The sequence below is a fragment of the Peromyscus californicus genome, unplaced genomic scaffold (assembly GCF_007827085.1).
Source record: "Peromyscus californicus insignis strain IS unplaced genomic scaffold, ASM782708v3 Scaffold_5__1_contigs__length_169319896, whole genome shotgun sequence".
NCBI classification, from domain to species: Eukaryota; Metazoa; Chordata; class Mammalia; order Rodentia; family Cricetidae; genus Peromyscus; species Peromyscus californicus.
In genome coordinates this window covers 51,742,019-51,755,199 of record NW_026294573.1, presented here as the reverse complement: position 1 = coordinate 51,755,199, position 13,181 = coordinate 51,742,019, and the positions used below count along the sequence as shown (strand labels likewise).

General features: G+C 45.0%; 1 protein-coding gene across 1 annotated transcript in view; it reads left to right on the top strand.

Annotated features, from left to right (window-relative positions):
• Positions 1-12,653, top strand: part of Pgm1 (phosphoglucomutase 1) — a 63,315-nt gene extending 50,662 nt beyond the window's left edge. Inside the window, exons 8-11 of the mRNA XM_052717038.1 lie at positions 1,004-1,139; positions 5,145-5,328; positions 7,559-7,693; positions 11,980-12,653. Of these exons, the coding sequence (XP_052572998.1) occupies positions 1,004-1,139; positions 5,145-5,328; positions 7,559-7,693; positions 11,980-12,069 (545 nt within the window). The 3' untranslated portion in view covers positions 12,070-12,653. The remainder of the gene's footprint in view (positions 1-1,003; positions 1,140-5,144; positions 5,329-7,558; positions 7,694-11,979) is intronic.
• Positions 12,654-13,181: the final 528 nt, after the last annotated feature.

Here is a 13,181-nt window from a genome sequence, read left to right as displayed (position 1 = left end):
CGTTACATTAATTAATTACAAAATAATCGATTTTTTTAATTTAGATCTTGCTTCCCTCTTATTAATAATATTCTTTTCTATACTAACTGTTGTAAATATCTGTTTTAGAGTTGTAAATACTGTAGATTCTTTAAAGTGTATCAATGACTTAATTTTATTTATTTTATAATGCTATATAAAATCGGCATTTTTAAAGTAGGTAAATATGTTAGTTTCTCTTTGTGATTGATGGATTTACCTGAATTTCTTACTCTCAACAGTAAAAGGAAACTTGCATATTTTCTCATATTTAGAGGCTTTCAGTCTCCCCCGACCTTTTCCCATTTGTTAAGACAGGGCCCATATAGCTCAGGCTGGCTTTGAACTTCTAATCTTTTCCTCTACCTCTTCAGTGTTGGGATGACATGTGGATGCCATCATGCCCTGCAGGGTTTTAAACTTCTAGATTTGAACTGTTTTCTTTTTAGGACAAAAAAAAAAACAAAAACAAAAAAAACAAAAAAACAAAAAAACAAAAAACAAAAAACCAACCCTAAAGTTTTTTTATAGTAATGAGCCAGTTATGTTGACATCGTTAAGAACAATCCATTGTTCTCCCATAGGCTCAAAGTGAGACTATTAACTTGAGTCTCACATGTATCTGCATCTCTACCTGGGTGCTATGTTTTGTCCCATGGTGCTGCAGGCTGTTTTATTTACTGAAAATCTACAACAGCCATATTTTCCTATGTTTATTTAAGATCGATATGGACTTTTCCTCACACACTAATACTTTGTAATCAATACACCAAGCTCTCCCAAACCATCCTATAGATACTTATTGACGTCTGCCTTTGATTCCTGTTTCTTCTGCTGTTTGTCAGTATTGTGCCACTGTATTGAACATGAGTCCTTCCCTGTCCTGGAGTCCTCAGGAGAGCCTCTTGACTGCATTAGTAGCCTCGGTACCGCTGGGCTTGCTCTTGAGGCCCCTTGAAAAGCCAAGTTTCTTGTTGCCTTGCAGGTTCCGACCACATTCGTGAGAAAGATGGACTGTGGGCTGTCCTGGCCTGGCTCTCCATTCTGGCCACCCGCAAGCAGAGTGTAGAAGACATCCTTAAAGACCACTGGCAGAAGTTTGGCCGGAACTTCTTTACCAGGTAAGACACAGTCTGGACTGGGTTTGAGGAATGGTGGGGAAGTGGGCAGAGAGAATTCTCAGGGACAGTGTCTATCCTGTCTGCAATGATACTGACACCCAAGTTCACCCAGCTTCTTTTATTTTTATTTTTTTATTTAAAAATTTTTTTAAATTCATTTTGCATACCAACCAGAAATCCCCCTCTTATCCCTCCTCCCACTTCCCCCATCCTTGCTTAACCTCCAACCCCTACCCCTCATCTCCTCCTCCAAAATGGTAAGTTCTCCCATGGGGGGACAGGAAGGCCTAGTACATTCAGTTGAGGTAGGACCCAGCCCCACCCCCTGCCCCAAGGGTGAGCAAGGTGTCCAACCATAGGTAATGGGATCCAGAAAGCCAGCTCATGTACCAGGGATAGATCCTGGTCACATTGCCAGGGGCCCCTCAAACAGACCCAGCTACACAACTGTCTCTCCATGCAGAGGGCCTAGTCCGGTCCCATGCAGGTTCCACAGCTGTCTGTCTAAAGTTCGTGAGTTCCTGTGAGCTTGGTTCAGTTGTCTCTGTAGATTTCCTCATCATGATCTTGATCCCCGCCTTGCTCATATAATCCCTCTTCCCTCTCTTTGACTGGACTCCTGGAGCTTGGCCTGAGAACATGAGGGAACGAAACGGGATGGTCGAGCTCAGGGAGGGACGGAGTGGGAGATTAATGAAAGAGATACTTTGATAGAGGGAGACATTATGGAGTCAGGGAGAAACCTGGTGCTAGGGAAATTCCCAGGAATCCACAGGGATGACCCCAGATTAGACTACTAGCAATAGTGGAGAGTGCCTGAACTGGCCTACCCTGGTAATCAGGTTGGTGACTACCCTAACTGTCACCATAGAAGAGCCTTCATCCAGGAACTGATGGAAGCAGATGCAGAGATTCACCCAGCTTTTTAACTGGGGACTTTGAAAATGATATGATCAGGGTGAAGATGAAGTCAGTTTTTAAGCCGACCATAAAGAACAAGAAGATTTAAAAATTAGCTAGCCTAATCAAAAGAATAAATGTTTTATAAGCACTTTAAATGTACCTGTTGGGTAGGCAGGATAATAACATTGGATTTAGATTCACAGAAATAGATTTGAATTTTATTTCTTTTCTGAGTTAGGAGATCATTTAACCTTTGTGTTCATTTTTCTCATCTGTAGAAAGAGGAATATTGGTTTGGCTAGTGAGAGGATTAAATGAAATCAGAGTCTGACAATGTTTTATAAACTTTGGAGCTCAAAAAGCCTGGAAATGTTTCTCCTTAAATTCTGGAGACAGTTAATGCTCAGTTTAAATCAGCTTTCTGACTCATTAAATAGGACCCAGTGCCGGGCGGTAGTGGCGCACGCCTTTAATCCCAGCACTCGGGAGGCAGAGCCAGGCGGATCTCTGTGAGTTCGAGGCCAGCCTGGGCTACCAAGTGAGTTCCAGGAAAGGCGCAAAGCTACACAGAGAAACCCTGTCTCGAAAAAAACAAAAAAAAATAAAAATAAATAAATAAATAAATAAATAAATAAATAGGACCCAGTGATGGTGATCAGAATCTCATTCATTGATCCAACAAATATTTACTATCTATTTTTCTTTCTCCCAGGTACCGATGATTCTGTAGGGAAAAAGTATTTAAGAACTCTTAACAATTCTTCTTTACCATCTATACTTTTATTTTTAAGAAGTGTTAAAAGATGAGGAGTGGGGCTAGAGGTGTAGCTGAATAGTGAAGTGTCCATGTGGTCAGTATGTGCGAGGCTTTGGGTTCAACTCCTAGCAACCCCAAAATACATTTTTGCCAGTACTGTTTTCTTTTTCATTATTTCTAATGTGACTATCCCTCAATAAGTACAAAAATTGGAAAATTGTTTTCCATAAAAAAATCTCATTATTTTTATGAAAAGGAATAGTAGATAAAGCATTTATATGTAAGAAATATATGGATATAATTTCACTGGAGCTCAGTCACATTTTTTGTTTTATTTTTATTTTTTTCAAACAGGGATTCACTCACTCTGCTGCCCTAACTGGTCCCAAACTCATAAAGATCTGCCTGCCTCTGCCTTACAAGTGCTGACTTTAAAGGCATGTACCTCCATGCCTGGCTTTTTGTTTGTTTTGTTTTTGTTTTTTTTCCTTAGTTGCATTTTTTTTAATAAAATGGGTGCATTTGACTAGATGTTTTTAGAAGAAAAAAAAAGTATGTATATTCCAGAACTGATAGTCCATGGTCTTCAGAAAATCAAAAAAGAATTGAACCTTAAGCAACTTAAACTCGTTAATCTTTTAAGAGGATTTTGATTGAATAACTCTATTGTTGAAAACATAAGTAAAAAACTGCCATGTGTTGTCTTGAAGAAGTCATGGGAACCAATCAGGAATGTCCTCCCTAGGAGCAAGAACACCTGGTAGTCCATAGTAACAATCATGGACTCTGTAGGTCCAGAGTTTCACAGAAACTCCATGTTTGTTTTTATGCTCTGTGGTGTCCCCCGAGTCATACAGACACTGTGTAAATCCTCCTTGAATAGATGATATATGAATGAACTGATAAATGAGCAGTAACCAGAGTGAAATGAGCTTGAGTGGTATTCGGAGCTTCACTGTTGATACATAAACACAATTCCACACTGGAAATGTTTCACCATATTTTTACTACTTATCAAATACAACTGCCAATGGAGAACTACAAATCCAGTCTTCAGAACCTGTATTTATTATGATTTGTTCTGACCCCACTGTATCCTCTGTTCACTGAACAGCAGTGCTAGTCAACTTGCACACCAGTGTCTCGTGCGAGCCTCAAGACAGTGATTTGATAAGGCAACCAGCATTCTGAGCGTCACCACAGCTGGCCCTTCTTTGCAGGTCAGCTAGCAGAAGCTGGAGGCTGAGCTTGCTCATTCTGCTTACAAAGCCAGGATTCTTTCCATTCCAGCCCTCTGTGTTTGGGATTTAAAAATCTTCTCTCTCAAACACCCAAAGGTCACGGGCATAAAGCACAGAAGCCTGGTTGTAATTTCTTGCTCTTTATCATTTAACTGGGGGAAAGTGCCAACTTCAGGATGGAGGGGACTATTTTGTCTTGGCTTCGTAGACTCTTGGAGCCAGAGTACGTTGGCTGTGATTCTGCAGTACTCCTTGTGTCTCGGAGGTGTTATCTTGCACATCTTGTACTTGTTTTGCTATAGAAAACAAATGGGCTTTGCCATCTTGCACCTCTAACAGTTTCAAGAGGACATGTATCAACATGTTAAGAAAGCATGCCAAGGTCTTTAACTTCACAAGAAAGAGGGTGAGAACAAGTCTTGAAAGAAAAATAATTTCATTTGTGATACAGCTATTTTCTTTTCTTGACCCCTTATCATCCACTTAAGGATGGTAGGCTGCCAGGCTGAATTTAAAGCAGAATACACTCCCTGCTGAAGGAGGCTGGTGTTTGACGCATAACTCGCTAGCTTTTGGCTACGTATCTGGTCTTTAATATTCTGGCCTTGCTCTAGGAAATTCCTGCGGATACTGGAATTGTGCTTAGCCACAGCCTCACAGCTTTGCACAGGCTAAGAGGCAGGCCTAGCCTTCACCTCATAAGAGCCATAGGCTTTTGGACCAGAAGGACCTGAGTTACGTGGCGGTTGACTTAGAGTTCTTTGGAGGTAATAGAGGAGATAATGTTCCCTCCTCAAGATGTAGGGATGCGGCAGTAGATGGTGTCTTCTCAAAGCCCTTGAAGTATCCCAGAGCCTCTTTCTGCAGAAAAGCCAAACCAGGAGTTCTCTGGTTATTCAGGAGGTCCTGCCCCTTTCTTCTGAACCCTCCTTTCATCTAGCACATGCCCTTCCTGCTGACTGACAAGCTCCCAGCTTTTGCCAGCCTCCTGAAATTAGAGGGCTTTGAGGGGGAGCAAGGGGGCAAGCAAAGAATGACCACAGTGCTGCTTGCTTCGGATGCTCTGAAGTCAACCCAGGGGTTTCAGCTCTTAACTTCTTCCAGGTATGATTACGAGGAGGTTGAAGCTGAGGGTGCGAGCAAAATGATGAAGGACCTGGAGGCCCTGATGTTGGACCGCTCCTTTGTGGGGAAGCAGTTCTCAGCAAACGATAAAGTCTACACTGTGGAGAAAGCTGATAACTTTGAATATAGTGACCCAGTAGATGGAAGCATTTCAAGAAATCAGGTAGGAACAGATTATGAGTATGTGGGAGAGATAGCCCAGAGTGTCATCTCTGAAGCGTCAAGAGAAAAGGGGGAAAAGGTCCCTAGGTTGTGTTTCCTTGGCAGGCCTGTTTTTCTGGGGTAATTGATCTCAACTGGCTTTCTGCCCAGTTACATGTGACTCTCACAGGGAGATTCTCCCCCACCCCCCATAGTTCTTTGCAGCCCCCTGTACCTCCATTCAAGAACTCTGAGCCTATATGCCAGAGGGATTTTTGTAAACCCTAAAATTATACCCAAGATGCTATGTGGAATGTATGGGAAAGTCTTAAAGATGTAGAAAAACATTACTGTGTTCTGTGTCCCTAGATAACAGTTTCTCTCTCTTCAGACATGATAGCAGTATGATGTCATGAGTGGCATTGTATGTACTCCTTTTGTGTGCTCCAGATTCACAATTAGAATATGCCTCTCTAAGGAAGGCTTCCTGCTTAGAAATTCCCCTTGTTGTTATCTGTGGCCTTCTGCCAAGGCAACGCATAGTAGGACAAGGTCGCTGAGATTCTGGCTTATCCTGGGTGATGACAAATGGCTGGGGTTTCTCATGATGTGTCCCAAAGGCTACAAGCTGGTCACCCTTCTTGCTCCTTCGCACAGTCATTTAGCACCCAGGGTCTGCTCGGTTTTAGATCTGTTGCCTGTTGTCAAGGAATGAAGTCATGTGTGGTAATTTGGAAGCAGAGACAATGAAGGGGATGAAGGTGTTGTTGCCCCAACCTCCCTGGCTTGCTTTTTCTAGAGGGATGCAGAGCATTGGCTTGCTTCCTTACACAGCATCTGCCAGGTTTTGGAGGAGATGGGTTTGGGGAATCACTGGAAACCCCCTGTAGAGAGTAGGTGGTAGGTGGACACCAGAGCCTCCCCATGGCCATCTTCAGTACCCAGTACTAGCAAGCGGCATAGCCTCCTGCCTTCACTATGAACGAGGACTCTGGCTCAGTCTGGATGATGGTAACTTGGGTCTTGTGACTAGCAGGAAGGAGGCCTGTAGAGGAGAGAGCAGACCAGAGGTTGGCAGAGCTGCACGGAAGTTGTAGTGAAGCCTTGAGAGCGAGAGCCGAAGTTCAGAACACAAGGCCTGGACTCCACAGGCACCTCATCCACGAGAGAGGGCCAGGGCAGTGGCACTGTGGGAAGCTAGAGCTGTGTTCCGTGCCACCAGGAAGGAGATAGCAGTGCCACCTTGTAGGACTGGGAAACTAGAGCACCAAGTGGGAAGATGGGGAAGGAGAGAAAATGGCCCAAAGTAAAGCTAGGGAGGAGGTTTGAGAAGCTTCAGGTTGAAGCTTGGGGGTGAGGGCAACCCGGGTACACTTGTAGACAGTAAACCATGCTGAGTGGGAGTGAATGTATCCTCTTCGTTGACTAGCTAGAGAACACACTCTGCATATCTCATCTGCTGTCCTCACAACAGATCTAAGGAATGGCACAGTTGAACCTGTGAAGTGGTGGTAGACACCAGGCGAGGAGTGTCTCCTTCTGGCCAGTCTTTGGCGCCATACAGATAGTCTCATATAGAGTGAAGGACCCTTAGGCAAATGTCTGATGTAGCCTTTCTTCCTTACCCTGAAGAGTAGCTGTCTCCGAGTCTTCAACCTCTCCCCAAGTAAGGCATAGAGGCACTGGAGGGAAGGAAAGGAGAAAAAGGCCCTGCACCCCACAGACCCCACTCTGAATTGTCAGTCATCAGATGCCTGATGACTGGATCATGCTGGGTTAGTATGAGCACCCGCTCCTACTGTCCAGGGCGCGTGGCCCCTTTTCTGAGATTCCCTCCCGGTGCTTTCTACAGAGCCCTTTCTCTCATCTGCCTGCAGTTCCCTCCAGAGCCTCGAGCCAAATTCCTGCATGGAGCAGCTTTACTTATTTATGAAGCTTCAAGCTGAAATGACCAGTCCATGAATCACAGGGAAATGGGCAGGGGTGAGAGCCTTATGCCGTCCAGCATCACCAAGATTGTGTCTCCCAGATGACCCTGGAAATGCTGCTCCTACATTAGTTAAGCCTCTCCGTCTGGATGCAGTGAGAGGCTGATAGAAGGCAGACTCACGGGGCTTGATTGCTGCCATCTATCAAGGATCTAATCCCCCAGTGGATAAGATTGGGTCTCCAAATGGACCCCTCATGTCTGCCAGTCTTCAGGCTCCCTTTCTGCATTCGAGGGGGAAAAAACTTGGCTTATCTTTTTCCAGGGCTTGCGGCTTATTTTTGCAGATGGTTCTCGTATCATCTTCAGACTGAGTGGCACCGGGAGTGCAGGGGCGACCATTCGACTGTATATTGATAGTTATGAGAAGGATGCTGCCAAGATCAATCAGGACCCCCAGGTAATGCCTAAGCCCTGCACCCTGATTCATTATTTTGGTTCAAGGGAGAGATCGTGGTCCACTGAACCTATGACATCATTGCCAGTTCTCAACAACCCATCAGGTCACCTGCTTTACTTGCTTTCTCCTTTGTCTCTTTTAGTATGTTAGAGCAAAAGTGACCAGTAACAGCCACAATAATGATTAGCTTTTGTCTGAACATCTCCTGTTTACTAAGCCCATTGCATAAATATACTCAGTTAACAATCTCATTCTGTCTCTGTCTCTGTCTCTCTGTCTCTGTCTCTGTCTCTCTGTCTCTCTCTCTCTCTCTCTCTCGTGTGTGTGTATGATATATGTAGTGATTGATGTATGCCTATGTGTTCCTGGAAGCCAGAGAAAGATGTCCAGTGCCCTGCTATCATTCCCCTCCTTATTCCTCTGAGACAGGGTCACTCACTGAGCCTGAAGCTAGGCTGGCAACTGGCAAGTGACCCTCCTCTGTCTTTCCCCCTCACAGTGCTGGAGTTCTAAGTATGTGCACAGCCATACATAGCTTGTTATGTGTTTGTTCCGAAGATTTAACTCATGTGGTAATGCTTATGTAGCAAACACCCTTACCTGCCCCGGCCCCTATTCATTTAATTCTAAATCATATAGACTATTACTCTCCCTTGTACTGATAAGGGCACTGAGGCACAGAAAGGCAGCCAGCACTTACTAGGCATGCGCTCTGTGCAGTGGCAGTTACACGAGAATGGGTCTCTGCATCCGTTCTTGTCTGATGTCTGGTCTGCCCTTGGTGCATTGCTTTGCTTGGTGGTGGATCACCTGCTCTGACAAAGCATTTGCTGGTTCCAGCTTTGTCAGGAGTGGGGACAAGCAGGGACAGGCAATAGTGTGTGTCTTGCTAGAAAAGTCTACTGACTTGCAGCCTACTGGATTGGGTACCTATGGAGTATGTAGGAATGAACAGGGGTCCTGGACTTCCCGAATAGTCACCAAAATGGAGGCGCTGAAAGGAAAAATGGTGCACAGAGGAGTCTCCCCAAGTGTCTTCCTCACAGCACTCATCTTGGCAGATGCTCTTGAGCCAGAGCTTTGTATCCACTAAGTGTATAGGGAACAAGGCACATTTACTCTCTGGGTGATTCACAGCCCATATTGTGCCATAAAGGATCAAGACAGCATACTCTGAAAGATACTCATTGAATGACAGCTGCTGAAGAATTCAATGGACATTTTCCAAAGGCATATAAATGGCCAGGAGGTATGTGAGAAGGAGGCCCTGTCACTATTCATAAGGCAAATGCAAATGAAAGCCAGAATAAGTTACAGCCCCATCCCTACAGACTGACCTTTGCAAAAGGACCAGAGATAAAGTGTTCATGCTGGGGAAAAGGGAGCACATTAGTGTGGCAATTTTCAAAAATGGATGACCACCCCCCACACACAACAAACAAACCAATTACAAAGAACTTCATTGCAATCAACAATCTTTGCCTGTGTGTGTGTCCAGAGAAATTGGGGGCTTCATGCTGAAGAGATGGCTGCACCTCTTAGCCATTTGCTGGGCAGCTGTGCCCACGGTTCAGCAGATGAGGAGAGAGAGGTGTGACCAAGTCACACAATGCAAAATTACTCTGTCTTGAAAATAAGAGAGTCCTGCCATTTGCAGCCATGTGGTGAACTTGGAGAACATTATACTGAGCAAAACAGGCCAGTCGCAGAGAGGCAGATGCCATAGGAGCATATTTACTTGTGGAAGCTAAAAAAAAAAAAAAAAATTAACTCAGACAGAGAGAGAAGGGTCCTTAGCAGGGCCTGGGCAGGCTCAGGTGTTAGTTCAAGGGTAGAGATTTGCAGTTAGGTAGGATGCAGGAGTTCTGGAGTGCTCAGAGCCACTTCGATGCCTGTAGTTAGTAATGCTGTATTAAGTGCTTAGATTTTCTGAGCAAGTGTATTGCTGACGTCTTCACTACCACCATGCCATAGAAGGAACTCTGAAGAGGTTGGCTGTGTCAGGTAGTTTGACAGTCGTAATCACTTCACTGTGCAGCTCCTGTCGGGAGCTGGGGATTGGCCTGACAGTAGAGTGCTTGCTTCCATAAGCCCCACCATTCTGCAAAGAACGAAAATTTTTAAAAATTACATTTGATACCTTAAATGTAAAGCAATTTTTATGAAAAAGAAATGAAATAATGTATGTCATGTGTCCTTTTGCACAAAGCCTCTTTTCTTCTCGTATCTAATAAAATCTTGTAAAACTCAAGTTTGGAGAGTCCTAGTAGAGTGGGTTTGAGCATACAGGCTGTGCAGTTAGTGAGATCTTATTTTCCATCCTCTTCCTGGCCCCGAAGACCTGAGTCCACGGGTGAATTGCTCCATGTTTTTGTGTCTTGGTTTCTTTGTATATAAAATTGTGCAGTGATAACTTGACATCGTTGTAGGGCTATGGGGAGACAGTGGACTTTAAAGGCTTCATCACTGGGGGTGGCACGTAAGATCAGCTTCCAAGAAAGGTCCAGTCATGGCTGGAGAGATGCACAGGTTAGGGGCACTTGCTGCTTTCGCAGAGGACACTTGGTAGCTCAGAACCATCTGTAATTCCACTTCCAGAGAACCTGACACTTTATTCTGACTTCCATGGGCACTAGTCATATGTTGTTCACCTGCATACGTGAAGGCAAAACACCCATCTACATGAAATAAAGAAATCTTTAAAACATTAAAAATGAAAAACCGAAAGCAGTTCAAGGCTGCTGAGGTGGCTCAGCGGGTAAAGGCATTTGCTACCAAGTCTTATGCCCTGAGTTTGAACACCAGAAGCCACATGATGGAAGGGGAGAACTAGCTCCTCTAAGCTGTCTTCTCACCTCTACATGTGTGCTGTTGTGTGCCTCTGTGCTCGTGTATGTTTGCACACACACACACACACACACACACACACAATGTAAAAAGGAACTACTCATTTTCAATTTTTTACCCTAAATTTTTAATTGTAAAAGCAAAAACAAGAACAAACAAACAAACAAAACCCCAAGTGTGTCGTCCTGTCTTTTTCAAGTGTACGGTTTAGTAATGTAGCACACGTTTGCACTGTTCCCAGCAGAGCGGCAGAACCTTGTCATTTTGCAAAGCTGCAAGTTGACCTTTAGGTGGCAGCCTGTTTTTCTGTGGGTCCCCGCAGCCAGCCGTCTGCGGCTGGAATTGGACTACATCCCTGTGCACAGTTGCTTTTGTTAAAGAGGAGCTGCAAGGGCCTGCCTCTCTGTCACACTTTTTCCAGCGGCCAGGCCCCAACTTCAGTCATCTCCACATCCTCGTGTGGTTCTGGCTTCCCTAAAACTTGAGCCAAGGGCCCTGGGGTCTGCACCACCGGCCCTTAGGATAATAGAGAAAGAGAAAAGGAGGAAGGTGGGAGTGTTTATCTCCCTTTTTATCTTCAAGATAAAAGCCTGTCCATGCTAGACAGAAGGAATGAAAAAATATATTTCTTCTGAACCTAATTCCCAGAACGGAGGATCATACAAAAAGCTTGGGGTTTTCTTCGTGCCTGCAGACGCCACCAGCCACCTGGGGAGTGTCTGCCCTTACTCTGTAGCTGCTGTGTTGAAGCCCCGAGGGCAGTGGCATGTGGTAGTCTCAGCAGGTGGAGCTGGCTTTCCCAGTTAAGAGGATCTGATGTAGATAAAAGACAGTAACAGGAAGAAAAGGTCCTGTTCTGGGCCATTTGTGTCCCATCACTACACACCTTCGATGCGGTATGGTGTCAGTTTCCTCCTCTGTGAAACGGGTAGTTTAACTGTATACATTTCCGTTTGTCTAATATCAAAGATGATTCATTTCAACAGTGGAATCCACTCCCCCACCCCCCAGTGAAAACTAGCTGTGAAGGAGGGGGTTGCATCTGAAAGATCTCTTTGGGTGCAGTGTAAGGACCAGCTCAGATGATGCAGAAGGACCCAGCTAAGAGAGCAGTGTGTTAGTAGGAGCCATGGCAGATGGTTGAAGAGAAGTGGGTACCGTGTAAGAGACTGACAGCGTAAGAGTCTCCTAGGCTTGATGGGATGAATGTGGGGAATGTGGAGAGGAGGTATGCAGAATGGGTTGGTTGCTTGCTTTGCAGGGTAGACCCTGGAGTTGGCTCACTGAAGTAAGGAGTGCTGGAGGCAGGCTTGGGTTTGCTTTGTTACTTAAAAGAGCTTCAGGTAGCGTGGAGACTGGCGTAGGTGGTCGGACTCATGGACCAGGGATCTATTACAAAATGATGGAAAAGGGTCTTCTTCCCTTTGTGTTTCTCCCAGGTCATGCTGGCTCCCCTGATCTCCATTGCTCTGAAGGTGTCCCAGCTCCAGGAGAGGACGGGCCGCACTGCCCCTACTGTCATCACCTAAAAGATGTCCAGACGTGGTCTGTCCCTCCAGCCAGGACCCACCCACGCCACCTGATTGAAGAGCGTAGACAGAAAGAGTGCATTCGCCTGGGCTTTTTAGGACTTGATTTTTTTACTTCCTACTTGATAAATAGCCATTTGTGAGGCACTGTCACTGTATATGGAAAGGGGAAGACAGACCTGAGGTCTGTTCCTTCTCTTGCCCTCTTGAACTGCTGCTGTGTGTGGCCTTTGTCTCCTGGCATCAGGTACTGTTTACACCACAGTGTAAAGATTTGGAGGCTGAGGGTCAGCAAGAAGGCCATCTTCTGTCGGTAGTGTGTACCCATGATGAGGCAGAAGCAGCAAGGCCATCTTCTGCCGATAGGGTGTGCCCGTGACATGATACTGAAGTTCCTGCTCCACTGTGAAAGTCTCCCCATTTACTGTTTACATGCAATCCAACAGAGTACGGTTTCTGGTGCCTTCTCTCTAATTAGTTTTCCTCCGAGTGAGACGTGCTTGTCTACAGATCTCTGGGTTGTTTTGCAGCGTGGTCCCATCTGCACAGATATTTGGGATATTAAAGCAGAATGCACTACTGTTGCCTGTTGTCTTCTTCACTCTCAACTACAAAGAAAGAAAACAGACTGTCTCCTTGTTTGAGGAGGGGGATTGTATTTTGCTTGGAGGTGGTGGTTTCTTTGATGAGGGGGGATTATATTTTGTTTTGATGTTCTAGCCAGAAAAACTTGATTTCTGGGTAAGTTTGAAAATCCTTAGATTTAAGAACTCTAATTTTCAATCTCATCAGGGCAGCGACCTCTGGATACTCCCAAGGTTATGGAAGAAAGCTTGGTGCAGTCAATGACTTAGGAAAGAAGGTGATTTTCAGGTCTGGTGGATCTGGTGGAGCAAAACCATATATATGCTTTGCTGTGCTGGCTGGCCTGCCGAAGAGGCAGAAGAAGAACCCTCAGATCTGAGTAACATTTACACATTTCTATCCAGCCCACAAGGATAACATAGCAGTTAGAAGTGTGGCCTTTAAGCCAAGTGACCTGGGTTTGAATCATACCTGCCTTGGGATGTCATTCCCCTCATCTTCAAGGTGAGAGATGACAGTAGTTCTAA